The following is a 25,326-nucleotide window of genomic DNA, read 5'->3' as shown; positions in this document are numbered from 1 at the left end:
TGAACAAGGAAATATCACAACAGACACAACTGAAATACAAAACATAATTAGAAGCTATTTTGAAAATCTATGCTTTTAACAAAATAGAAAATCTCAAAGACATCAGCAGGTTTCTAGAGACATATGAATTACCTAAACTGAATGAGGAGGACATACACAATTTAAATAGATCAATTTCAAGAAATGAAATAGAAAAAGTCATCAAAAGCCTACCAACAAAGAAAAGTCCAGGACCAGATGGGTTCTCAGTCAAGTTCTACAAAACCTTTAAAGAAGAGCTCATTCCAATACTCCTCAAGTATTCCATGAAATAGAAGAGGAGGGAACCCTCCCAAACTCATTCTATGAAGCCAATATCACCCTGATACCTAAACCAGACAGAGACACATCGAGGAAGGAAAATTTCAGACCAATATCCTTAATGAACATTGATGCAAAAATTCTTAACAAAATTTTAGCAGATCGCATACAAAAATATATTAAAAAGATAGTGCACCACAATCAAGTGGGTTTTATCCCAGGGATGCAAGGTTGGATCAACATCTGGAAAGCAATAAGTGTAATTCACCAAACCAACAGACTTAAAGTTAAGAATCACATGATTATTTAGATAGATGTAGAAAAGTCATTTGATAAAATAGAGCATCCCTTCATGCTCAAAACACTAGAAAAAATAGGGATAGTGGGAACATTCCTTAACATTGTAAAGGCTAACTATGCTAAGCCCATGGCTAATATTCTAAATGGTGAAAAATTTAAAGCATTCCCCCTAAAAACTGGAACAAGGCAGGGATGTCCTCTTTCACCACTTCTATTCAACATTGTCCTTGAAACTATAGCCAGAGCAATCAGACAGACCAAAGAAATTAAAGGGATATGAATAGGAAAAGAAGAACTCAAACTATCCCTATTTGCTGATGACATGATTATATATTTAGAGGAACCTGGAAATTCCACCAGAAAACTTTTAGAACTCATAAGTGAATTCAGTAAAGTAGCAGGATATAATATCAATGCTCATAAATCTATTGCATTTTTATACATAAGTGATGAATCCTTAGAAACAGAAGTTAGGAAAACTACCCCATTCACAATAGCTTCGAAAAAAATAAAATACTTGGGAACCAATCTAACAAAAGAGGTGAAATACCTCTACAATGAGAACTACAGAACACTAAAGAAAGAAATTAAAGAAAACCTTAGAAGATGGAAAGATCTCCCATGTTCTTGGATAGGCAGAATTAATATTGTCAAAATGGCCATACTACCAAAAGTGCTATACAAATTCAATGCAATTCCAATTAAAATCCCAATGATGTACCTCACAGAAATAGAGCAAGCAATCATGAAATTCATCTGGAAGAATAAGAAACCCAGAATAGCTAAAGCAATCCTTAGCAGGAAAAGTGAAGTAGGGGTATCACAATACCAGAACTTCAACTATACTACAGAGCAATAGTAACAAAAACGGCATGGTATTGGTACCAAAATAGACAGGTAGATCAATGGTACAGAATAGAGGACACAGACACAAACCCAAATAAATACTGTTTTCTCATACTAGACAAAGGTGCCAAAAATATGCAATGGAGAAAAGATAGTCTCTTCAACAAATGGTGTTGGGAAAACTGGAAATCCATTTGCAACAGAATGAAACTAAACCCCTATCTCTCACCCTGCACAAAACTTAACTCAAAATGGATCAAGGACCTTGAAATCAGACCAGAGACCCTACATCTTACAGAAGAAAAAGTAGGTCCAAATCTTCAACATGTCGGCTTAGGATCAGACTTCCTTAACATGACTCCCATAGCACAAGAAATAAAAGCAAGAATCAGTAACTGGGATAGATTCGAACTAAAAAGCTTTCTTTCAGTAAAGGATTCTATCAGCAAAGTGAAGAGAGAGCTTACAGACTGGGAGAAAATTTTTGCCACTCATACATCAGATAGAGCACTAATTTCCAGAATATATGAAGAACTCAAAAAACTCTACACCAAGAATATAAATAACCTAGTAACAAATGGGCTAATGAAATGAATCGACACTTTACAGAAGATCTACAAGCAATCAACAGATACATGAAAAAATGTTCAATATCTCTAGTAATAAGAGAAATGCAAATCAAAACTACCCTAAGATTCCATCTTATCAAGAATACAAGCAACAATAGGTGTTGGCGAGGATATGGGGAAAAAGGTACATTCATACATTGCTGGTGGGTTTGCAAATTAGTGTAGCCACTCTGGAAAGCAGTGTGGAGATTCCTTAGAAACTTGGAATGGAACCACCATTTGACCCAGCTATCCCACTCCTTGGTCTATACCCAAAGGACTTAAAATCAGCATATTAAAACAATCAGTTTTAACCTCTCCTTAAGAAATGGCTTCTGAGATATGATTTTCAATTTGGGGCCAGAAGATTCATTCCTACACTTTCTACTTATTAAAATACACATACAAACACACACACAGAGTTCTGATGAAATTAGGACTAATTTAACATCTACTGGTTTACTGAGTTTAGTGGAAAATGAAATTTCAAACAAGAGCAGTGCCTAGGAAGGAAGCAGCAAGAAGGCCTTCCACCAGATGCTAAACAGAAACTGGCATCATCCTCTGGAAATTCCCAGCCTCCAGAACTGTAAGCCACATAAACTTCTATTCTTTATAAATTAAAAAAAAAAAAAGAAAAAAAAAAAAAAAAAAAGCCCACAGGCAAGAATGAAAAAGAGGGTATTTCTGAACCTGTTTATAAGAAGATATTTTGAATTGCCTATTTAATAAACATTTCAGTTGTCTTGGGAGTAATCTATTTGGCAGTTTCAAGTAGATAACAACTGTGATGCAAAATAGTACAACCTGAGGCAGGTTTATAATAAAAGAATTAGAAAAATTCAAAAGGAATATGAATGTCAGTTATGGTGATCAGAGATGATTTTGTGAAAATATGGATGTGAAATAAGTTGGTAGAGAAAGGGTAAGATTTTCTAAAAGTGGAAATGGAGGTGTTTCATAATTTACATAGCACAACCCAAATGAATATTATTCTTATTTAAATATCTTCTAATAAATATTTATAACCTGAAAATGCTTTTGAAGTCATCTCATCTGCCCAAATTAATTTTAAGTTGGGAAAGGTAGCAGTGATAGCTTAAAATGCGTCACAATATGAAGCTTATGGCTATCCCTTACTTAGAAAAAGATGTAGAGACTTTCCCTCCACAATGACTGCATTTCATCCCACATACCACGGCTGCTAGGTACTGACTGCCCTCTCCCCCTTCTATTATTGGGAAGGAGAAAAGGAAGAAACAGTGTCACAAGTGTCAAGAAGGACTGAAAGTCTTGAAGAGGCAGAATAAACAGAATAGAGAATAAATAAGCACTAATGTATTCACTGGATTTAGTAATATGGGCATAAATGGATGACCTCAATCAACATAAGTGAGGCCAATTATTACCCCAGAGTACACAATTTTTTTCTAGGTTTATGTGTAACTTCCTGAATAATGAAATATTTCAATGATAAACAGCTAGCCATTATCCAGTTTCTTTCTTCTTATAGTAATAAAACTGACTTGAATGATTTGCTGCAAAATTATTTCAGCAGGTTAAGCTGAATATCTAGATTAAAAGATTATTCTGATTTTATAGTAAATACTACATATGTGGCCTCTTCAGCCTGCAGGCACTTTCTTATCTCCCAGAAAAGTTCTGAAAAAAAAAACAAAAAACCAAAAAAAACCCACCAAAATCTATCATTACCTATTTAGGATATATAATGCTAGGCTTTAGTGATTAATGCCTCTACTTTTACTATTAGAAAATCTTTGCCAACTTCCTTTCTGTTACCCTTAACTACTGCAACACCAGTAACAATATGTTTTCATTATGTGGCTGTAGTTGAGCTTTATTAAAAAATATATATATAAGTTGCCAGCTTTTAACCATAAGCACACTTGGGAAGACAGACTTTAATTGTGTCATATTTTCTTCAGTTAAATTTGAACCTGCATTTTTGTAAAGTTAGAAACAAACCTTGAATGACTATGTAGGCTCTTGGTGTAAACTAAGCTACCCAAAAGAGCAAGTCAAATCCTATTTGTTGAAGCCATGTGTTTTTTATAACCAAATTGAATTAGTACAATTGAACGTGGTTCCTTATTTCTGTTCTATGAAGATAATAGGTCATTAATTTTTTTTTTTTTGCCTAAATAACCAAGTGATACAAGTCACTTGATAATAATATTGAACATGTATCAACTATTTTCATTTATTTGGTACCAAGGGCTGAACTCAGGTGTGCTTAATCACTTAGCCAAATCCCCAGCCCTTTTTTATTTTTTAGAGACAGGGTCTCTAAGTTGCTTAGGGCACCAGGGCCTCACTAGGTTGCTGAGGCTGGCTTTGAACTTATGATTCTCCTGCCTCAAGTCTTCTGAGCTGCTGGGATTACAGGTGTGCACCACTGCACCCAGCTCAACTATTTATTGCCACAATAATGTTGCATGAAATAATTCACCTCAAAACTTAGGTGTAAGAAAATTAGCCTTTATTTTTGTGCATGAGTTAATGGGTCAGTGGTTAGGCTAGGCTAGGCTTGTCTTTTTTTTTTTTTTTTTTTGTGGTGCTGGGGATCGAACCAGCCTTGTGCTTGCAAGGCAAGCACTCTACCAACTGAGCTATCTCCCCAGCCCCTAGGCTTGTCTTGAATGGGCTTGCTTACCTGTCTACAGTCAGCCAGAAGGGGATCTTGGGCATGGCTGGTCTTACTTGGTATAACTCTCTTCCATGAGGATTCTGGTCTTCAGCAAGTGAGCCTGGGCTTACTCTCAGGGTAGAGAGAGAGTTCTGAGAGAGTTAACTGAAACTTGGAAGGCCTCTTGAGGCCTAGTTTAGTATTGGCATATTATTTTTGCATAGGGTAACGGCCAAAGCAAACCTTAGGGATACCCAGATTTAAGGGAGCAGGAACAGTACTCACCTCTTGATGGAAAGAGCTGTAAACTGTATTGCAAAAGAGGCAGATACAGGCAAGGGTGGAATACTGCAGTTACTTCTAAAATTCATTTACCCAAACTTCATTTAGTTTTTCAAACTAGATAATCTGATAATAATGGTGCTTCCCCTTGAACCCTGAATCTGCTTGTGTATATATTAACAACTCATATTATCATTATAAAACATAAAGAATGCAGTTAAAATGAAGACAAGGTATGCTGAAATTAGATGGCAAGTTGAGTTTTAATTTAAGATCACAAGAAGTCGGAAAATATAGATTTTTTAACCTAAAAAAATGACATAAAAGCTACTAGACAATATGAATATGTACAACAGAAAATTATATTGCTGAAGTAGTTTTTTAAATTTTCATTTATTATTTATTATTAATAAAGGAGATTGAATCCAGGGGCACTCTACCACTAACACATCCCTAGCCTTTTAAAATTTTATGTTGAGCCAGGGTCTTGTTAAGTTGTGAGGTTGGCCCCAAATGCAGTCCCCTTTTGCCTTGGTCTCCTAAATTGCTGGGATTATAGACATGTGCCATCGCCCAGCTTTGTAGTACTTAAAGCTACTTTGGAGTTTTTGATAAGTGGTCAGAAGCAGTTTTATTCAAAGAGCAACACCCATGAACCTTTAAAATGAACCATTTATTAAATCAGACTGTTATTGTTAACAGTTATGTAAGTTACATGTATGTTTAATTCAGAGTATTTCACATGGAAAATTTTTAAACTCCTATAGGCAAGCAAAATTGTATCACACAATATATAAGTGGGAAAGGAGTACTGCTAAACATTCAAATAAGGCAAGTATTTAAAACAATAAAATAATAATAAAAAATTTAAGCATTCCTTTAAGAGAATTCAACACTACAAGCTAAATGTACTTTCTGAGTGTATTCATATAATCAAGGCAGTGTTTCTTCTTTTAAAACATCAGGAAATGGAATAAGGCTCATTAACATTACAGCTGCCCTCAAGATTTCAATCTCATTCGCTTTCTTTAAATTAAAATTCACGAAGTGCACAATTAAGATATATCAAAAAACTGAATCTGCTACTCTAACAACAGCTGCCCATGCTTAATACTTAGTGGTTGTTGGACCAAATTATGTCTTTTCAGGGAAAAAAAAAAAAAAAAGATAAACCACTGTAAAATATTTAGTTTGAAATGTATGCTAATACTTTTCTTCAAAATCAAAAATTATGGAGGAAAAAGGTTATTTATTATAAGGAATAGAAAGCAAAACACTATAATGACCAAACATTTTCAAAGAACAAGCACCACAAAGGACATTTGCATTCAGTTTTGTAATATTTATCAATGCATTTTTCTTATTCCAACCAATCTACTTCATCAAATTCTGAATCATCTTCTGAATCACTATATTCCACAGCAATACGGCGAGACAGGATGGTGGCAACATCATTTTCAATGCGTTCATGCTTAGCTTCCTGTTCACGCTGTTCTTCTACTTTGCGTAGCTGAATACCTGATATAGTAAATCCAAACCATTCATTTTAAATCAAAAATGCTAAACACTAGACAGTATTAATATTTCTGGCATAAAATTAAATACATATGAGAAATACTATTAGGAAAATAAAAAAGCAAGATCTATTAAAATAATATGAAGTAATCATATTGAGAGAGGCATTAAATCTTTCATTACATCATTTATGAGTTAATTAGTAAAATTCACCCAACAGATATCTACAGTTCATTTATCTATCATGGTCTACTGAACTTCCATATTTACTACCCCCTAAAAAGTTAACCAGATGATACATTTCTTCTATTACCACTATGGTCAAATAAATTAAACACAATATATTTTCTGTCACTTTACTATCCTCTGTACTTGAAGGAAAAGCACTATTATTCATTTTATACTTCTGATGCCTGGCAAACAATAGCTAATTGAATAAATGAATAACTATCCTATCAAAAAGTCTTTCTTTTGTAACTAAGGGAAGAACCTTAACCCTTTACAGGCATCTAGAAGAACAATGTTAATGCTATCCCAAATGAAGAGCATTGACACTGAAGGAAAAAAAACATTTTTAAATGGGTGTGTGTGTGTATATATATATATACACTAAGCAAAAGAATTTAAGTTTCTATACATTTACATCTGATGCTTTAAATTTCTCATTAACTCAATAAACACTTTTTAAGAACCCCTAAATATGAAAATAAAATGATTAGATGTTTTAAATATTTTGTATTTAAATTATTTAAAAATAATTTAAAATATAAGTTGGACATAGCTTTACTTTTGTATAAAAACAATCAACTAAAATTTTATAAATGAGGAATGCATTGTTGTCTTAAATATTTAGAAAATTTTCAATGCTACCATAATGCTTTTGATGGCCCTGAGAAAATTACCTTTTCGTATTGCTTCCAGTAGTACACTCCTTGCGTCACTGATTACAGGTAGGGTTGATGGATGACGCTTTGGCTCAGAAGCAGGTATAACTTGTGATGGAGGAGATGGAGGCATTAATGGAACATGGGGACCTGGGGCAGTAGATGGTGTTGGATGTAGCCCAGAGGGAGGATGAGCAAGAGCTGCAACTGTGACAGGTGATGATGGTCGAATGCCAGGTGGAGGCAGAGGAGGCGGTGGTGGGGGTGGAGGCAGCCCCTGGACTTCACCTTGTGGGAGTGGATGAACTGGTACAGTCTCACAAACTGGGGCAGCTCTAGCTACTGGTGGAGAGGGCTGTACTAGAGGAGGTGCGATTGGAGGAGGAGCTGGGTGAAGAACTCCAGGGGCAATCTGAAGAGGAGCTGGAGGTGGTGGTACAGCTGGAGCTTGCAAAGCAGTGGTTGGAGGTGGAGGTGGGGGAGGTACTGGAGGGGGAGGAGTTGAAGTCATTGAAGCTCTTAATGAAGAAGTTGACAAGGCAGATGGAAGAGGTGGTGGAGGAGGTGGGGGAGTAGGGCTCACAAACACAGGTGTTCTGCCTGTGGCTGGTGACTGAGGGCGATTTTCTATCAAACCTGTAGCAGAACTGTAATGATAAAGAAATCCTAGCAAGTTATTAAAACAGAAAAACTGGAAAAAAAAAAAGCCCTACAGAAACTATTATTATTATTAATTATATCAAAGTAGATGCATAAACATGTTCCTGTAGAAATTTTAAATTCTTTAACACTATTTCAGAAGAAGTGAGAATTAAAAGTACATCAGTGAGAAAATTAGGGGGTGGTACTTTGGTTTGTAATATTCTATTTAGTTTTTTATACCTGGGATTGTACCCTAGGGGCAATTAACCACTGAACCACATCACCAGTACTTTTTCTTTTCTCTTCTCTTTTTTAGACAGGGTCTTATTATGTTGCTGAGGTTTGCTTTGAAACTACAGTCCTCCTGCCTCAGGCTTCTGAGTTGTTGGGATTACAGGCATATGCCACCATGCCCTGCTTGCTTTGTAATATTCTAAACAGGCTCATCCTCTCATGCACCTTTCATATCCACTCAAGCATTTTATGCTTACTTTGTCGATAAATAAAATTCTCAATTCTACTGATGAGTCTCTGCAATGACTCAATATTTATCATATTGCAATATTTATAGCAATATTTGTGACTAATACAATATTGTACTTATATTGCAGCTATTAAGACTCATCATATACCTTTTCAGTGAAGTCGATGATAGCTAATTAAAACCACAAAAGCAAATTTACAGCCTCTTTCTTCTTGAGGCTGGAGCAACAAATGAGCCAGTAATAAAAGGTTAGTTTTTTAACTGAAAATTGTGAAACTGATCTCTAAATTTCTTTAATATCTATTAAAAAATGTATACTTGGATAACTGAAGAGGATTAAACTTCAGAGTAGCAGTACTAAAAGATTATAACAAGCAACTGCTAATTGTCTTTGCCATTCTCAAACTATTATAAGTATTCATAGCCACATCTTTGGTTCCCATTTCTTAGATCCTTATGACATTCCAAAAAATTCTTATTTTTTCTTAATGATATGCTTGATAACAAAGCTATAACAAAATCAAACATACCTTCTTTAAAGCAAATTCTTATTAACTAAAATTTCCCTGGAGAATATATCAGCTCTAATCAAAGGAAAATTACATCCCACATGCCAAATGTGACCACTTCTTCATTTCCATAAGTAAAGTTTTACTGAGACACAGACACATTCATTCGGGTATATACCATGTATGGCTATTTTCATACAATGACAAAATTGATTACTTGTGACAGAAATCATACTCCCAGAAAGTCTAAAATATTTAGGATCTGATCCTTTAAAGAAAAAGTTTACCAACCCTTAACAATAAAACATCTTATGCTTGTCCCAACATACCTGATACAGGTGGGTATGGGTTTTGCATCTCCTGTTCCATGCATGGGTGGAGGTGGAGGTGGTTCATGTGGTCTAACTAAGACCCTTTCCTCAGCTCTAGTCAGAAGCTCACTCATCTGACTAAATGGCAAGGCAGAAAGTGAATAAGATCCATCCATATGATCCACATATGTCTGAGGTCTAAAAGAAATACACAGTATCAGTGTACTTTCTTGAATTACTGGAGAAATAAAGTGCTCTAAATAAAATATTTAGTTTACCTTTGAATACCAGTAGTTTAGCTATTTTTAAAAAACTTCTTACAGAAATGTATTAATAAATCCTGCTTTTAAAACAAAGAATGCCATTCATAAGGCAATATTTACTTGCTAATTTAATCTTATTATGGTGATCATCAGTTACTTTATTACTTTATAATGAAATATTAATTTAGTTTTCAAGAATTAAAAGCATTACACATATAATCAACACCAAAATAATTAACTTTGGCAAATCATGTTTAAATTCTGCCCATATTTCATTTTTTTCTTTATAAGAAGCTGCCAATGACAGCTTGAATATGAAAACTGAAATTTTCTCCACTATTTTTAAGAGAACTTGTTCCCTTAAACTTAGAGCTTCCAAAAGGCCTCCCTGAATTCCAGCATCACACAGATGACTAGCTCAATTCTTTGTGTCCTTTAAGTGTTTCAAAGGTGGGAAAGTCCTCAGAAAATAGCTGAGTAACATAGCAACATGCGATCCAGATCAGACTTAAGCAAAATTTTATCTTGAACATGTAAAGTTTTATATTTACAGATTGTAGTGCCATCTGGGGACAAAGTTGGATTTAACAGATATACCCAGATCAAGTCAGAAACACCTTATTTAGCTGTAATAGAAATATTCTGTATATAGATTATTATTTTAAAATCTCAATTCTTTCAGTTTCTTTCAATAATGCATATAAATATAATCTCTCAGATGTGTATTTCTCTTAAAATAGGCCAAAATATTTCACACTTATGGTCTAATAATTTACATGTATTATTCAAAACAAAACAATCAGTTCTTTTACATTAAATAGTCAATATGAAAACACATAAATTTCTTCAGAGGCATGCCAATGCAATGTGTTTGCTATGGCAGCTTGTTACATAGACAGGGCCTGTTGACCACTGACAACTGGAAAGGGCCAATTCTATATTTCTGCAAAAGAAGATGAGTAAATTTCTTTAAAGGTCCTGATGTGTCTGAGGTGGGAAATGTAGCTCAGAAAGGAAGTCAGTGGACAGAAAAGGACAAAACAGAACCCCTCTCAATTACCATTTTATATGCAATAAATCAATAAGACATTAAAAAAATTCCAGATCCTACTCTACTGTGAAATTCCAGTAAACCTGAAACATTGAAGAGTTAAGACTTCAGATGAAAGTTAAAACAACACTGAAAATCATTGACTCCAACTACCTCTTACAGATAACAAGACTAAAGTCCAAATACAAGAATGACCTGCCCAAGGTCAAAATTCAGAAGGCTCAATGGTCAGGGTCTTGATATGATTTTTATATTTACAACAGGGTCTTCCAGTTTAACAGTTGAGGACTCAAGACTCAGCAGTACAGATATTGTGAATTAAGCCAATGTTTTATCATTAATTTAAAAATAACAACAAATAAAAGAAATAAAAGAAACCTTGTTTCAAAATGAGAGGCTGGGCCATTAGCAACTTCAATATGCTTATGTAAGAGATTAGCATCATCTTCAGCCAGCTCTGGACCTTGGGCCAGCTTCTGCCATTCTCTCCTCCTGTCATGAGGTGCTCTTGGCACTTTTTCTGGTTCATGAGGACGATCTAGATTTTTCTGCTATAACAGATGTATTGAAACAAAGCCAAATGCTGAAATGCCAATTTTTAAAAAGAGATTACACCTATCAAAATAAAATTTGAAAAGTTCAAATACTGAAAAAGACAGTATCATAATATAATAAAAGTAACATGGACAGTTCACTTACACATTCAGAGTTCAATTTTACCTAGTTTGCTGTTATTTCAGTTTCTTGTCCTTTTTTTTTTTTTGCAATACTGGGATTGAACTCCCACATGCCAGGCAAGCACTCTATCACCAAGCTACATTCCCAGCCCTTTCTGTTCTTTTATTTTGAAATGAAGGTCTCACTAAATTGCTGAGGCTGGTTTCAAACTTGCCATCCTCCTGCCTTAGCCACCTGAGTAGCTGGGACTACAGGTGTATGGCTCTGTCCTTGCCATGTTTCGTAACCACAATTTTGAATTGATGTGCTGAATATATCAGAGTATGCTATTGTGGTTTGAATATGAAGTATCCCCCAAAAGCTCAGAAGATAATGTAGCAATGATCAGAGGTCAAATGATTCAGTAATCAAAGTTATAACCTAATTACTAGATTAATCCATTTGATGATTAATAATTTGAAAGGATTCCTATACTGGGTGTCCCAGTGTGAATGCAGGAAGTAGGTCATTGGGGACATGCCTTTGAGGTTACATTTTGTCCCTAGCACCTTACTTTCCCTTCCTGCTCTGTGGTTGTCATGAGATGAGCTGTTTTCCTTTCCACACCCTCCTGCTATGATGCTCCACCATCACATCAGGCCCACAGTAATGGAGTGGGCCAACCATGGGCTATGCCTCTGGAACTGTGAGCCCAAAATAAACTTTTCCTCCTGCAAGTCGTTATTGTCAGGTGTTTTAGTCACAGTGATATAAAAATGATTAACAGGTATGTCTGAGTAACAAATGGGAAGGTCAGAAATTTCTTTCAGGTGAAAACAAAACATCCAAAAACAAAAACTCCCTCTCCCCCAGATCTACTGGCTTAAAATTTCTGCCATGAATTAAATTGTTTGTCTCTAACCAAAATGTGAAAATTTACTAAGGTTATGCTAACTGGGAAGTGACCTATTAGCTGACTAACACATGGGGAAAAAAATCCTATTGTCCAACTAACCCATAATTGTGTCACTCAAAAGAACACAGGATATTTAAACAATACAACACAAAGTAGTTCAAATTAGGAGAGAAAAGTCTCGAGTAGTATAACAAATATCAAATGCCTAAAGGAGCCAAGCAGGTAACACACATGAATGAAGCTAGTCAGGTATTTGATGGGGTAGGCAATGAACTAGATAGACATGTCCATCTAAGAAATTCCAGTTCAAAAAATCTAAAATCCCTCTTTTTGGCAAATGAAACCTACCCAAAGGCATATCTGGTTTGCCAGTCACCAGAACACAGAGATACTGTCTAGCACAGAAGATGACAGCAAGAGGGCATTATAGGGACTGGAAAAGTCAGAAATAGCTACAGGAGAAACAAGAATGATGAAGACAGATTTTGTCTCCTTTACAATTTTGCCTAAATCCAAGATGCTTCTTTCGTCTATATTTTCTATTATCGTTAATGTTAAAAAAAAAAAAAAAAAAAAAAAAGCAGATCCAAGTAAATGTATGAAAGTGGAAAATGACAACACAAGAGACAGCTAACAGGAGTTTAGTAAGAATCTAACTTCTCCAAAACATTTGGAAAACATTTAAGATGTGCTCCTTGGCAAGAAAATATTAGCTTAATTTACTTACTTTACCAATATCTGCATACAATATTCCTTTATTTCTTCATACTAGAATGCTCTTCTCTTCCATAGTCCACTTAATTTCCATTTGTTCTACAAGATTCTTTATAAAAGCTTTGTCTCCTGGCTAAAGCAGATGCTATTTTGTGTTACCCAAACCCTCTATGCAAACCTCATTATGGCACTTATTATACCATACTGTAATAGTCTAATTGTTCATCACTTCCCCAGGAGACTTAGCAGTACAGTTATAATGATTTCGGTATAGGGACCCAAATAAAATAAAACTGTCTAAGTACACACGATTAATAAAGTTTCATACATGCAATAAAACATAAATATACAAAAAATAACTTCAATTTTTAAAATCTCTTATAATACCTTCTGTTTCCTCTTTTCCTTCCTCTTGTCCTCTGTGTCCTGCAACATTTTTTCTTTCCACAGATCAAAGAAATATGAAGGATTGGTATAAAACTTCAAACCTTCTTTACCATCATCTCTGAAATATATTAATTGAAATATATATTAGTAAGGCAAAGAGGCAATCATAATAGAAATAATTTTACTGAAATGTTTGTTCTTCTCACATTAGTAAAATATAATGTGTTAAAATATGGCCAAAATAGAAAATTGCAACAATACAATTTTTTTTACAAATGAGGAAGGAAACTAAGGAAAATGGAAAACCAGATACTTTCCAGAGTGAGTACTAAATAATTAAAAATATGGCTGGGCAACTCTCATCTCTAACTTCATTGAATACCAAATTTTCTAAAAGTTCTTTGAGAAATTTCAATAATTACAACAGTTCTGTCAAAAATAAAAGCCTGAAAAGGCAGTAACATCATTTAGAATAAAACAATTTTACTGTTACTTCCAGTAGTATAATTATTTGTAAATTTAATTTTCTAAACTAAAAGATGTCACCTAATAGTCATTTTAATAGTAACATTTATATCCAATAGCTTGCATACTAATGTACAGTTTTAAATAACTACTTTAATACCATTTTATTCAAGATATGCATTGTGCATCTTAAATTACACATTCAATAAATCGTGAGAGAACTCCAAAGAAAGGCTGAATAATTTTAGATTTTAAGTGGTAAAAAAAATTTTAAAAACAGATACTATATATTAATTATGCAAAAAGTTAACATATATATAGATATATATATAAATTTAGAGTAGACAGAACAAGCAAAAATAATAATACTTATTTTGTTAGTGTAGTGGAATTTTGAGCTCTTTATATTTTATTTGAGTAAAAATTAAGTTAAAAGGACAATAACATTTCCTTGACCCTTCATATGAAAAGGTTTGACAGTGGCTTTTTCAAGTAATATTTGTTTAAACAATCCCCTTGAATGACTTTTTCTTTTGTATGCCGGAACTCACCTACTTACTGAAACAAAGGTTTCTGAAGGTTGTGGGTAAGAAGGGCTCTCTGTTGGTCAGAAGCACAATAAAATTAAGAATGTGTGGGGAGTTTAGCATTTAAATCTGCAGTCTGAGATAAATAACAGGGCTTCTTATTTATTAACCTACTGACCTATAAGGAGTGAGTATGTTGAGAGGTGGAGGTTGTTCACAAACATCATATGTCTCTTGTAATGGAATAGGTAAAGTCTTGCGGTCAAAAAGCTGCTGATCTTGAATTGTAGAACTTCGAAAGGCTTTTCTCATTGTTATGTCTTGCAAAGACACTAAAACAAACAAAAACCAAGAATTCATTTTATTTTCCTAAAATAATTTAACCATAGAACAAATTCATATTCTGTATTTGTTTAAAAGTCAGAATGGTTCAAAAGGTTATGACCCTAGAGGCTTATGAATCAGGAATCATTTTAAATACTTTATCATTATATTTATCCCTATCATTCTGTGCCTAATTTTCCCATAAAATATGGGTTTTAACTCAACTCTTTGATTTCTAAGGCTAAGAAGGGCCTGGTGATTCCTGATGTGCAGCTAACTTTCCACCAAATATATCTTTTTTTTTTAATCTTTCATTTTTAGTCTGTACCAACTTAGATTCTCTTCTTTTCCTCTATAATCTTCTTTCCTATCTCCCTTTATTCCTTCTTTTTTTGCTGATAGCCAGAAATAACTCTGAAAGAAATACATTGTTGACCTCTTGCTAAAAGTACTATAAGCATTACACAAGTACCATAAAGGTAAAACAAACTTTACTATAAAGAAACTGATTTTCAAGTACAAGGTGATCTACATTAGTCTCTATTTCACTTTTATATGTACTATAGAAATTTTTACCTACCTAACCATAGCTTCTTGAAGACTGAGACTATCTTGTACATCAGAATCCCCAGTAATGGGCACAGCCCCATCACATATGTGGTGAATTAAAAAAAACTTCATTTACTCATTTTCTTTTGGACTAACATGTATAGCATGATAAAATAAAGAATGTATTGAGCTGGGCGTGGTAGTACATGCCTATAATCCCAGCGGCTCAGAAGGTGAGGCAGGAGGATCAAGAGTTTAAAGTCAGTCTCAGCAAAAGTGAGGTGCTAAGCAACTCAGTGAGACTCTGTCTCTAAATAAAATACAAAATAGGCCTGGGGCTGGGGATGTAGATCAGTGGTCAAGTGCCCTTGAGTTCAATTCCTGATACTTAAAAAAAAAAAAAAAAAAAAAGTATGTATTGAAATGCTGCATTATTAATTTTCAGAGTGATTTCCTTACATTAAAAAGTAGATTATTTTACATATTTAATATGGCTTTAAGTATACAGACAAATGCTTTACACCATAGTAGTAGATAAGTGAAAATTATATTCTTGGTAGTTCCATTGCTTTTTATAAATTAAAAAAACAGAGGCATTTGGGACATAACAGCATTCAGGGTGTTCTGCCAAGGCATGAATGTGCTTTTACCACTAAAGTTTCTTCCATAATTTTATCCAGTAGTGTGGTGGTTCCCCCCCATTTTTTTTAACCTGATATCCCTGATTTAATCTTGGCATAGAACATTTCTACCCTACATACTGGCAATTTGTTTTTGAAATGTTCATTTAAAGTGGTAGTAATATTCAATTAAACAAGTAGATGAGACTAGCAATAAGCACACAATAATAATAATAATAATAATAAGCACATTAAAAGGAGTCACATTCTTATAGAAGCAAACCTTAGGATTTCAGATACTTTTCAAATTTTTTTTATTTCTAAGACAAAAATACATAAATAAATTATAAGGAAGAAAAGAGAAAGAACTGAAGAAAAGGTCTGGTTAAAATGTCTTCTTCATGTCAAAAAATTAAGAGCTAAATGGTATATGAAAGAAAGAGATTTTTTAAAAAGGTAGAAATGAAAAGCCAGGAAAGTCCATTGATGGCATTTATAGATAATACCCTGATTGATTATAACATGTATTACAACAGGTAAAAAGATTTATAATAAATTCATGTTTAATACCATTCTTAAATACAATATTCATCTAACTAAAATATATACATGGAAGAAGATAAAATATGAACTTACATTCTTCTTCTTTAGGGTCAAGCTGTGTAACACTAACAGATAAACGGTCCACACGTTCCTGCAATGAGTTAACTCTGAAGGAAAAACTATGTGCTTCATTAAATAATTCTCCAAATATATCTTCAGCATATTTACCTAAGTAAAAATGAACATATTTCATAATATTTAATGTGATCATGATCATGGAGATAAATACTGAACAAATAGAGTACTGTCCTGTTAAATTTGTCATTTATTTGGAAATATTTTAAACTTTAAATCCTACCCTACAGGCACTAAGTCATGACAGAGTGGGAAAATAAACCCACAAACTCTGGGAAACCTAATTTTATATCCTGCTCTACCACCTCTGTTCAATGACTTGTGCCTAAAGTGGAAATAATCAACTTGCTTTACTGATATCTACCTACCTGATGAGAGTTAGGGAAGATTATGATGTAAAAGTACATACAAACGTTTCTTTTAATCCCAAATCAACATTTATACAGACTCCATACTAGTCTCAACTGAATTTCAGGACAGGTGGCAGAATGCAAGATTCTTCTAGTGGATGCCCTGTCTCAAACATGTCCAAGCCCAAGACACAGATTCAGAACACTTACAAGAGATATTTTGCATTCTTATAAAAATTTCTTTAAAAAATCATCAAAAACTTAAAAACCGTGTATTTCTCTAGTCACGTAAATTCCTCTTATTGAAAAAAGCAAGTTGAAATAGAAGGTTTCTACCTTTGGTAAATTTTGAACAGAGGGAGAAACAGACATCTAAGTAAATATGAAAGGCAATTTAATAAACAAATCCAAATCACTCTGAGACCTTGATACCAAATTTCTTATCTGTAAAATAGGAATAAAAATGTATGTCTCAAAAGGAAATTATAAGAATAGAGCAAAGGGTCTGACATTATACTTGATACAGAGTAAGAGCTCAACAACAGGTAAAATCACAAAACAGTACCTAACTTTTGGGAGTGGAAAGGTGTTCAAGAATTTAGTTTAACACAGGGAACCTTAAGTTTTAGTCTATGTACCACCTGAAATTATAGACAGATTTATAATGCATTTGCACTTCTCTGGAGAGTGGGTTAATAGCTTTTTTCATAATTAAAGAAAAAGTTTAACAGCCCCCCTACCACATTTAAATGCCAAAGCAGTTTAGCAGGTAAAATCCCATTCATTCTTTTTAAATCTAACTCTGCCTCCTCTCCCAGAGAAGTGAGAAACAACTGTGTACATATCTGAATTTCAACTCTTACATTATACCACTTCTCTACTCAAGAACCTATGTCTCATTATCTATGAAGTTAAATCGAATTCCCTTCACCTAATGTTCTACCTCCTCCATAGTCAGTTTCCACCACACTTACCTAGTATCAGTTGTCTTTTTAATCCCCCTTATATACATATATTTCTTTTTGCCTCTATTTGTTTACCTAGGTCACACATGCTGAAATGTCTTCCTTCGCCATTCTTTTCAAATTCTTTTGGTCCTTAAGGGCCCAATTTACCTTTCATTTAGCAGGCCTCCCTTAAGGATTTCACCTATGACTATCTCTTTTCTATCAGTTCCTATAATTTAAAATTCACAATGTTAATATCTGCTCATACCGTTCAGAATGTTTACCAATCTAATTTGTGTTATCAATCCAGTCTATCTATCCATCCTTCTACCCTTCCAGCTTATTACCTATCTATATGCTGTGGTTTAGATATGAACTGTCACCCATATGTTAGAAGCTTGGTCCTCAGTGTGGTAACATGAAACAGTTAAGAGGTGGGGCTGTGTGCAAGACAATTACATCATGGGGGCAACACTCTCAGAAGGGATTAACATTGTGTCTCACAGAATGAGTTAGTTCTAGAGAAAACAGGCTATTATAAAGTGAAGCCACCCTATACCCTAAGCTTCTCTTGCATTCGGCTTATTACCTTTCTACAGTATTTCTCAATCATGTTCAGTTCCAGTAAAGAGGTCCCTCTCCAGAGGCTGAATGAATGAAGTCACTTAATCTTGGACTTTCAGCCTTTTAAACTGTGAAATAAACCTCTTTTGTTCATAAGCACCCACATTCAGATATTTTGTTACAGCAACAGAAAATAGATGAATATATTATCTGTCAAATTATCTATGATTAATTTGGAAGAAGTAGACTTTATTACCTTCTCTTGGTAGCACAAACTAACTATATTTAACAAGAGAAAAGCCATGGGCAGAGAGAACAGTAAAAAAAAAAATCCCTGAAATAGAGTCCAAGTGGTTAAGATAATAAAATGGGGAAGAGGAAATTTACATTAAGTGAACTTTGGGTTTTCAGTAATCATCTGTTAAAAAGCAAAATTATTTTCTAGTAGGAAAAATTTCATAAATACTGGGATGTACACTTTTATAAAGAGACAAGATTGTCTAGCTGAGAGTGTCTAGCTCTAAGCCTATATTCTTTATTTTCATTACTGTGTTCTCAAGAACTTTTGGTGCTAACAGTAGTGCTGAAGTGAATACTTCAATTACTGAGAATCCTCTTAGATAGCTGTTTTCTAAGTAGTTAAGAGTATATTAAATTCATTAATTATTATAACTACTTTGGATAAAAATTGTTATGAAACATTCTGAGCTTGTCTTCTTAAATGGAATACAAAAATGAAATATAATTTCCCCTTTTCTTGAAAACTCATGGCTATGAATTAATTATAAAAATCAATTATTTTAAGTTATTTTTTAATCCAAGCCAGAAACAGCCTTGAAAAGTAGAAGTTATGCTTTTACATTAAATGGTCTTCTTCCAGTTTTTGGGTTGTTTTGATCAATTCCTCCCTTTGCTGTAAACTACCATTTCTGGTTGGCTTCTGTGATGCCTTATTCTATTATGTGCTCCCTCTACCTTCTCTTTTAATCTTCTGAAGCATAAATGTTTGGAAATAACATCATCAAATCTGTCTGAACTATCAAAGTAAAAGTAAACACACTCTAAGAGAGGGATTAATTGGTTATTTTTATCTTTAGTGTGTGGGATTATTTATTCTGGCTATCTAGAGGCCTTTTAGACTTAATTCCAGGTTATCAATCACATCAAGTGGAAAAACTGCCAGGAAAATTAATTTCTGGGTAATCACTTATTGTGACACTTTGCTACACTACCTTATAGGTTTTTCCTCTGTTTTTGAATTTTTACAAACTGCTTAGAAAACATCTATTTAGTCTCCTATTCTAAATATGAATATTCTAAAACTAAATTTAGTTATATTTTACAGTATGTTTATATTTCCAGATTTGGCTAGCTTACTGACAGATGTTGCTTACATGGACTCCATTAGACAGACTTGAAAATTCCTTTTATTGTCCTCTTTAGATTACACAAAAAAATGTTAATTATTGTAAATTAACACATAGTCATATTAGTTTTAGATTCTATATTGTGTATAAACAAAAAGCAAGTACCTACCTGTTAGACTGAAAATTCATTTTTTGTTTAAGAAATGTTTTGTCTAAAGTTATTAATATCATTTTTATGCTCTTAACATGTATCTTAATAAGTTGATGTTCTCACATACACATAAACATTTTGTATAAAGTCATGTTACATTAGACCAATCATTGCTAGGCCACAAAAAAGTCAGCAAAATATCTTTAAATAATATGGTTAATTATAATGTTAATATTGTGAGTTAAAAGACTTTTCTTTTGACTAGACTCAAAAGTACCAACCATGTTATATGCATGTATAAATATACCACGGTGAAACCTGTTATTCTGTATATTTGAAATGTACTAGTTTAAAAAAAAGATGGAAAGAAAAAGAGGTACATTGCATATTGACTTTCCTATTAAAGAAACACTACAATATCTGAGTGATTCACTATCAATAACTAACCTGAAAAAATAACCACCAACAGGAACAAGGAACATAATTAAAACAAATTCAAATAGTCTTTTATTTATTCTTACATCTATTTCATAGACAATGCAAAAATTTAGTATACCCCCAAAGAGCATTCAAATACAGAGATTCTCCAACTTATGATGGTCTGATTTAACAATTTTTCAACTTTACAAAGTGACATGCATTCAATAGAAATCATACTTGGAAATTTGAAGTTTGATCTTTTCTTAGGTTAGTGATATGTGGTACAATACTTTCTCATGATTCTGGGCAATGGCAGTGAGCAACGGCTCCCAGTCATGTGATGATGAGCCATGTAATAGTGTACTGTGTTGCTAAGCTATGATGTTGGGTAGATTGGTTAGGTAAATTAAATACTTTTTTTTTTTTTGGTACCAGGGATTGAACCCAGGGATGCTTAACCACTGAGCCACCTTCCCCACCACTTTTTATATTTTATTTAGAGACAGGGTCTCGCTGAGTTGTTCAGAGTCTCACTAAGTTGCTGAGGCTGGCTCTGAACTTGCAATTCTCCTGCCTCCGCCCCCAAGCCTTTGGGATTACAGGCAGGTGCCACCATGCCTGGCAATTAAATACATTTTTGTCAAGGTATTTTCAAGTTATGATGGGTTTACTGGAAAATAATCTCACGGTAAGATGAGGAATACCTGCATAAGCACATAACTTTTTATGATGTTCTAGCTACAAGGATATATGACCAAACTCTCACCTAAAACAAATTATATTAACAACTTCTCTTTATCTTGTGCTAAGTACAGTTGGCCCTTCAGATTCTGTATTCATGGGTTCAACATTGCAAATTCAACAAATTTTGGATAGAAGATACTTGCAAAAAAACATGGTTCCATCTGTATTGAACACATACAGACTTTTTCCTTTTTAGTTTATTCTAAATAATACAGTATAACAGATATTTATTTAAATAAGCATTTACATTATATTAAGCACTGTAAGTAATCTAGATATGATTTAAAGTGCAACATATGGGAGGATATTTGTAGGTTCCATGCAAACACAATGCTGTATTATATAAAAGACTTGGGTATCTATGGATTTTGGTATCTGAGGGGGGGTTCTGGAACCAATCTCCCATAGATACCAAGGGGTGACTGTACTCAAGTTATAGAAAGGGAAGACAAAATTTAAATGGAAAAGACAGGCCAACCCTGATATTAGGAGAGTCTATGCTAATGGGTATGACTGATATGAAAAATCTTGGACTCCTTACAGAATATATTTAGGCCATGAATACCTTGTTATATCTTTAAAATGAAGTGTAGGTGTCTTATTAAAAAACTAATCCTTTAATTCAAAACTAGATTGGATTTAGTTTTAAATGTTCTACCTGATTAAATTTAGAATGGGAAATAATCCCTTAACTAGCTCTGTTCTGTAATCTTTTTTTCTTTCTCTTTTTTGGTACTGGGGATTGAACCCAAGGGTGCTTTACCACTGAGCTACTTCCTAGTCCTTTTTATTTTTTGAGACAGGGTCTCACTAAGTTGCTTAGGAACTTGTTAAGTTGCTAAGGCTAACCTTGAACTTGGATCCTCCTTGTCTTAGCCTCCAGAGTTCCTAGGATTATAGGTGTGTGCCACCACATCCAGTTTCAGTTCTATAATCTTAAAATGGGAACACACTGCATGACTCCTTTTCCCCTACTGAACCCTTCTATAAACCTTTCTATGGCTAATCTGTTTGCCTTCTACCTGCCAGCAGCCAAATTCACTTGCTTTTTCACATTTTTCTTTATATCAGACTCTTGATTCCCATTTTAATGTCCCTTAGACAAAACTCACTTGACTAGCCCAATCCTTTCACTTTAGATCTTTGATGATATGAAAACATTTTCCTAGGCTAATAAAGTACATATATATATATAGAGATACCAGTGTCCTCAAACACAAATAGTTGAAGCTTCTAAAACTAGTAAACACAGGTAACAATCAAGCAAGAGTATAACTCTGGTCTTACATTCATAGACTGGATCATATTTTTAAAAAGATTTTAATAATTCTTATCCAATATGTGATTATGTTCCAAAGATTCTGCCTGTATTTCCCTTTCCCAGAAATAATCCTAAAACTCATTAATTTTATTTAAAATGACTACATTTTTCAAGACAACTTTATAACTCTACCACATATCCTCCCTACAATTAATTGCAAGCACATTTTCTTGAAAGTCTAAAGCATAACATTCTGGTTTGTAAGTAATTTTTTAATAGATATAAAACTTACTTAGGCTACTTAGCTGTCTAATTATATTTGCCAAAGAAATATTGGTTACACATTCCAGTTCATTCTTAATGCCTCTAGGCAGTGCTGTGTGGCACAAGTGCCTAGGATCGATGTTTCTTTTCACTAATGGCATCTTGAGATCAATCTCTGTGCCAGTTCACCTGTAGGAAATCAGAAAAGAAATTAACATTATTCAACTTCAACCAACATAGAGACTCTATCACATTTAAATAAAGTTGTATGCTTGTATGAAGACAAGAAAAATAGTTATCTGACTAAAAGAATCAAAAGTGACTTGTTAGCTTTGGTTTATTTTCAATTATTAGAACATCAATATAACATAAAACACTTTTTAAAAAAACTTACTTTCAACATCAGATGCTACATCATGGTGAATTTACAATTACCATTCCTATTATTCTCCTAAAATCATTTTTTCTATTTACTACATAAATAGAAATTTACTACATAAATTTTGCTTTAGAAAGTTGGTGTCAGAGCTCCTCTCTAAGAAATAACCTAAGAATCTTAAAGAAGTTAGGTACTATCAAATTTACAATTTCATATAAAACATATCAGGTGTTCAACAGGTCAGAGATCAAATAGTCCAAGTGCCTACCTAGCACCTAAACTCTCATCAAACCTGCCAAAATTTTAACTGATAAAAAATTCATCTTTGAATTATAGGTTGTCTTCACTTTGTATGCTTCCTATGTGTGCCAATTTCAGCAACCAATGTTAAGTTAAACAGCAGCAGTCTCCCAACAACATGGTTCAAATTTCACTTAAAACAGTCTATGAACTCTACCTGCATAAATACAAACTTCACTGTTAGCATTCTAGTCCACAAATCACTGTTAATATGAATGTGCATCATGATCAGTGGCCAATCTTTCCAAGTCAGTTGGTTTTGTCAGACTTCATGTGTTATTCAATTCTACCACAGATGGCAAAGTCAATACCTGTTTTGACTTCTTCTTGCTTCCCACTGCTAAACCCATATGAAATTTTATAAGACAAATAGTAGAAAAAGGGAATTGGCTAGTAGAGACGAAAGAGCAGCAAAGAATCAAAAATTGTTAACACTGGGAATGAAATTCGTAAGTGGAAGAGCTGAGAGTGAAATGTTGCTATTATAACATACAACATTTAGCATGAAACTCTAGATATGCAGCCAGAGGAACTTAGGGAAGGCAAACTTACAGTCACAAGTGAGGAATGTGGTTTTGACAAAAAGAAGGAATATGTCCCAGGAAGGGATGCTGGGAAAAATTAAAGAAATTCTTGAAGTTATTTCACCGCACAGGAAGTGCAAAAGATAAAATGCCTTAAGTAGATCCAAATTTAGTAGGAAAGGAGTGTTATAATTTGCCAAGGCACAGAAAAGATGCTTCAGCTGTTAGTTGTGGCTCTTTTAAGTTACACAAGATAAACACTATTCAAAGTGCTCATTTTTTTTTTAAACAAGAAAAAACAATATTGTTTCTAAAGTTGTAAATTACACTGAACTAAATAAATGTTTTATTTTTAAAAAAACTTTCCTTATACATCTTAACCAAGAGTTTTTAATGTTTTGACAAAAAAATTCAAGAGCATGGAACAATTATAATTTTCCCATGACAGTTTTTCTGTCTTAACTTGAATGATCATGTTTATAGTCCAGCCCAACTGCTGAAAGTGAGGACTGACTGCCCATACTTACCTACTGGTAAACACTGGTTACTTTATGAAGGAAGAAATTTACTATTTACTGAGCTTTAATGACTAACAAAACAGTTCTGGACAAATTTAACTGCACTGAAGTGGTACTTATACAACACTTCAAAAGCATGTCAATTAACATACTTTAAAAAAAACAAATGAAATTTGTCTCCTTTGACCTATCTGCACAGCACTCTGAACATTTTAAAATTGTGCAATATTAAGCAAACAGAAAAAAGGCACGTACAAATTGTATAACTTAATAATTTAAGTAAATAGTCATATAACTCCATAAAAGAAATAAAACATGCCTGGACCTCAGGACTCTTCTACTTTGGTCTCCTTCACAATCATCCTTGCTCACCTCCTTCTCAAAGATAATCTTTTCTTTAAAAAAAAAAATATATATATATATGTATATAATATTATATTGTATATATGTGTATAAAATAAGCATTTTCTTGTTTTCTTTATATTTTCACCACCTAGGCAGGCAACTCTAAATATGAGTATTTGTTTTGATTCCTTTCTGAAGTAAAGGGAATAATATCATATATATTATTTTATTCCTTGCTTTTTCATTCAACATTGTATTTTTATCATTCATCCATATTGCTTTGTATAGATGCTGGCTGTTTGTTTTCATTGTAGTGTAATACTCTACTGGTCTCATTCAAATGTTGGTATGATTTGTTTTCAGTTTGAGGCTGTGATGAATAGTACTATAATCGACATTCGTGTACATATGTCTTAGTATACATATTTCTGTTGTGAATATACTTTAGGAGGAGAACAGTCTGGTTAATGATAGGCAGTGTAAGAGGCTACTGCTGCCCCACATTCTTTTTTTTTTTTTTTCTAGCTATTTTTTTTTTATTGTAAACAAATGGGATACATGTTGTTTCTGTTTGTACATGGCGTAAAGGCATACCATTTGTGTAATCATAAATTTACATAGGGTAATGTTGTTTGATTCATTCTGTTATTTTTTCCCTTCCCCCCCCACCCCTCCCACCCCTCTCCACATTCTTACAATACCTCATACTTTCA

General features: G+C 33.6%; 1 protein-coding gene across 3 annotated transcripts in view; it reads right to left on the bottom strand.

The window, feature by feature from the left end:
• Positions 1 to 5,264: 5,264 nt before the first annotated feature.
• The window catches only part of Wasf1 (WASP family member 1), a 61,339-nt gene continuing 41,277 nt past the window's right edge, over positions 5,265 to 25,326 (bottom strand). For 2 of the 3 annotated variants that reach the window (XM_047557079.1, XM_047557078.1), the window contains exons 2-9: positions 22,576 to 22,736; positions 16,438 to 16,572; positions 14,487 to 14,640; positions 13,317 to 13,434; positions 11,021 to 11,193; positions 9,347 to 9,526; positions 7,401 to 8,029; positions 5,265 to 6,501 (exon numbers count right to left, since the gene is read on the bottom strand). In XM_047557079.1, the coding sequence (XP_047413035.1) occupies positions 6,344 to 6,501; positions 7,401 to 8,029; positions 9,347 to 9,526; positions 11,021 to 11,193; positions 13,317 to 13,434; positions 14,487 to 14,640; positions 16,438 to 16,572; positions 22,576 to 22,708 (1,680 nt within the window). In that variant the 5' untranslated portion in view covers positions 22,709 to 22,736 and the 3' untranslated portion in view covers positions 5,265 to 6,343. The remainder of the gene's footprint in view (positions 6,502 to 7,400; positions 8,030 to 9,346; positions 9,527 to 11,020; positions 11,194 to 13,316; positions 13,435 to 14,486; positions 14,641 to 16,437; positions 16,573 to 22,575; positions 22,737 to 25,326) is intronic. The other variant, XM_047557080.1, reaches the window with a different exon arrangement.

Source organism: Sciurus carolinensis, chromosome 7, assembly GCF_902686445.1.
Source record: "Sciurus carolinensis chromosome 7, mSciCar1.2, whole genome shotgun sequence".
Taxonomy (NCBI): Eukaryota; Metazoa; Chordata; class Mammalia; order Rodentia; family Sciuridae; genus Sciurus; species Sciurus carolinensis.
The sequence above is the reverse complement of the archived record's forward strand: the minus strand, read 5'-3'. Positions and strand labels throughout refer to the sequence as shown.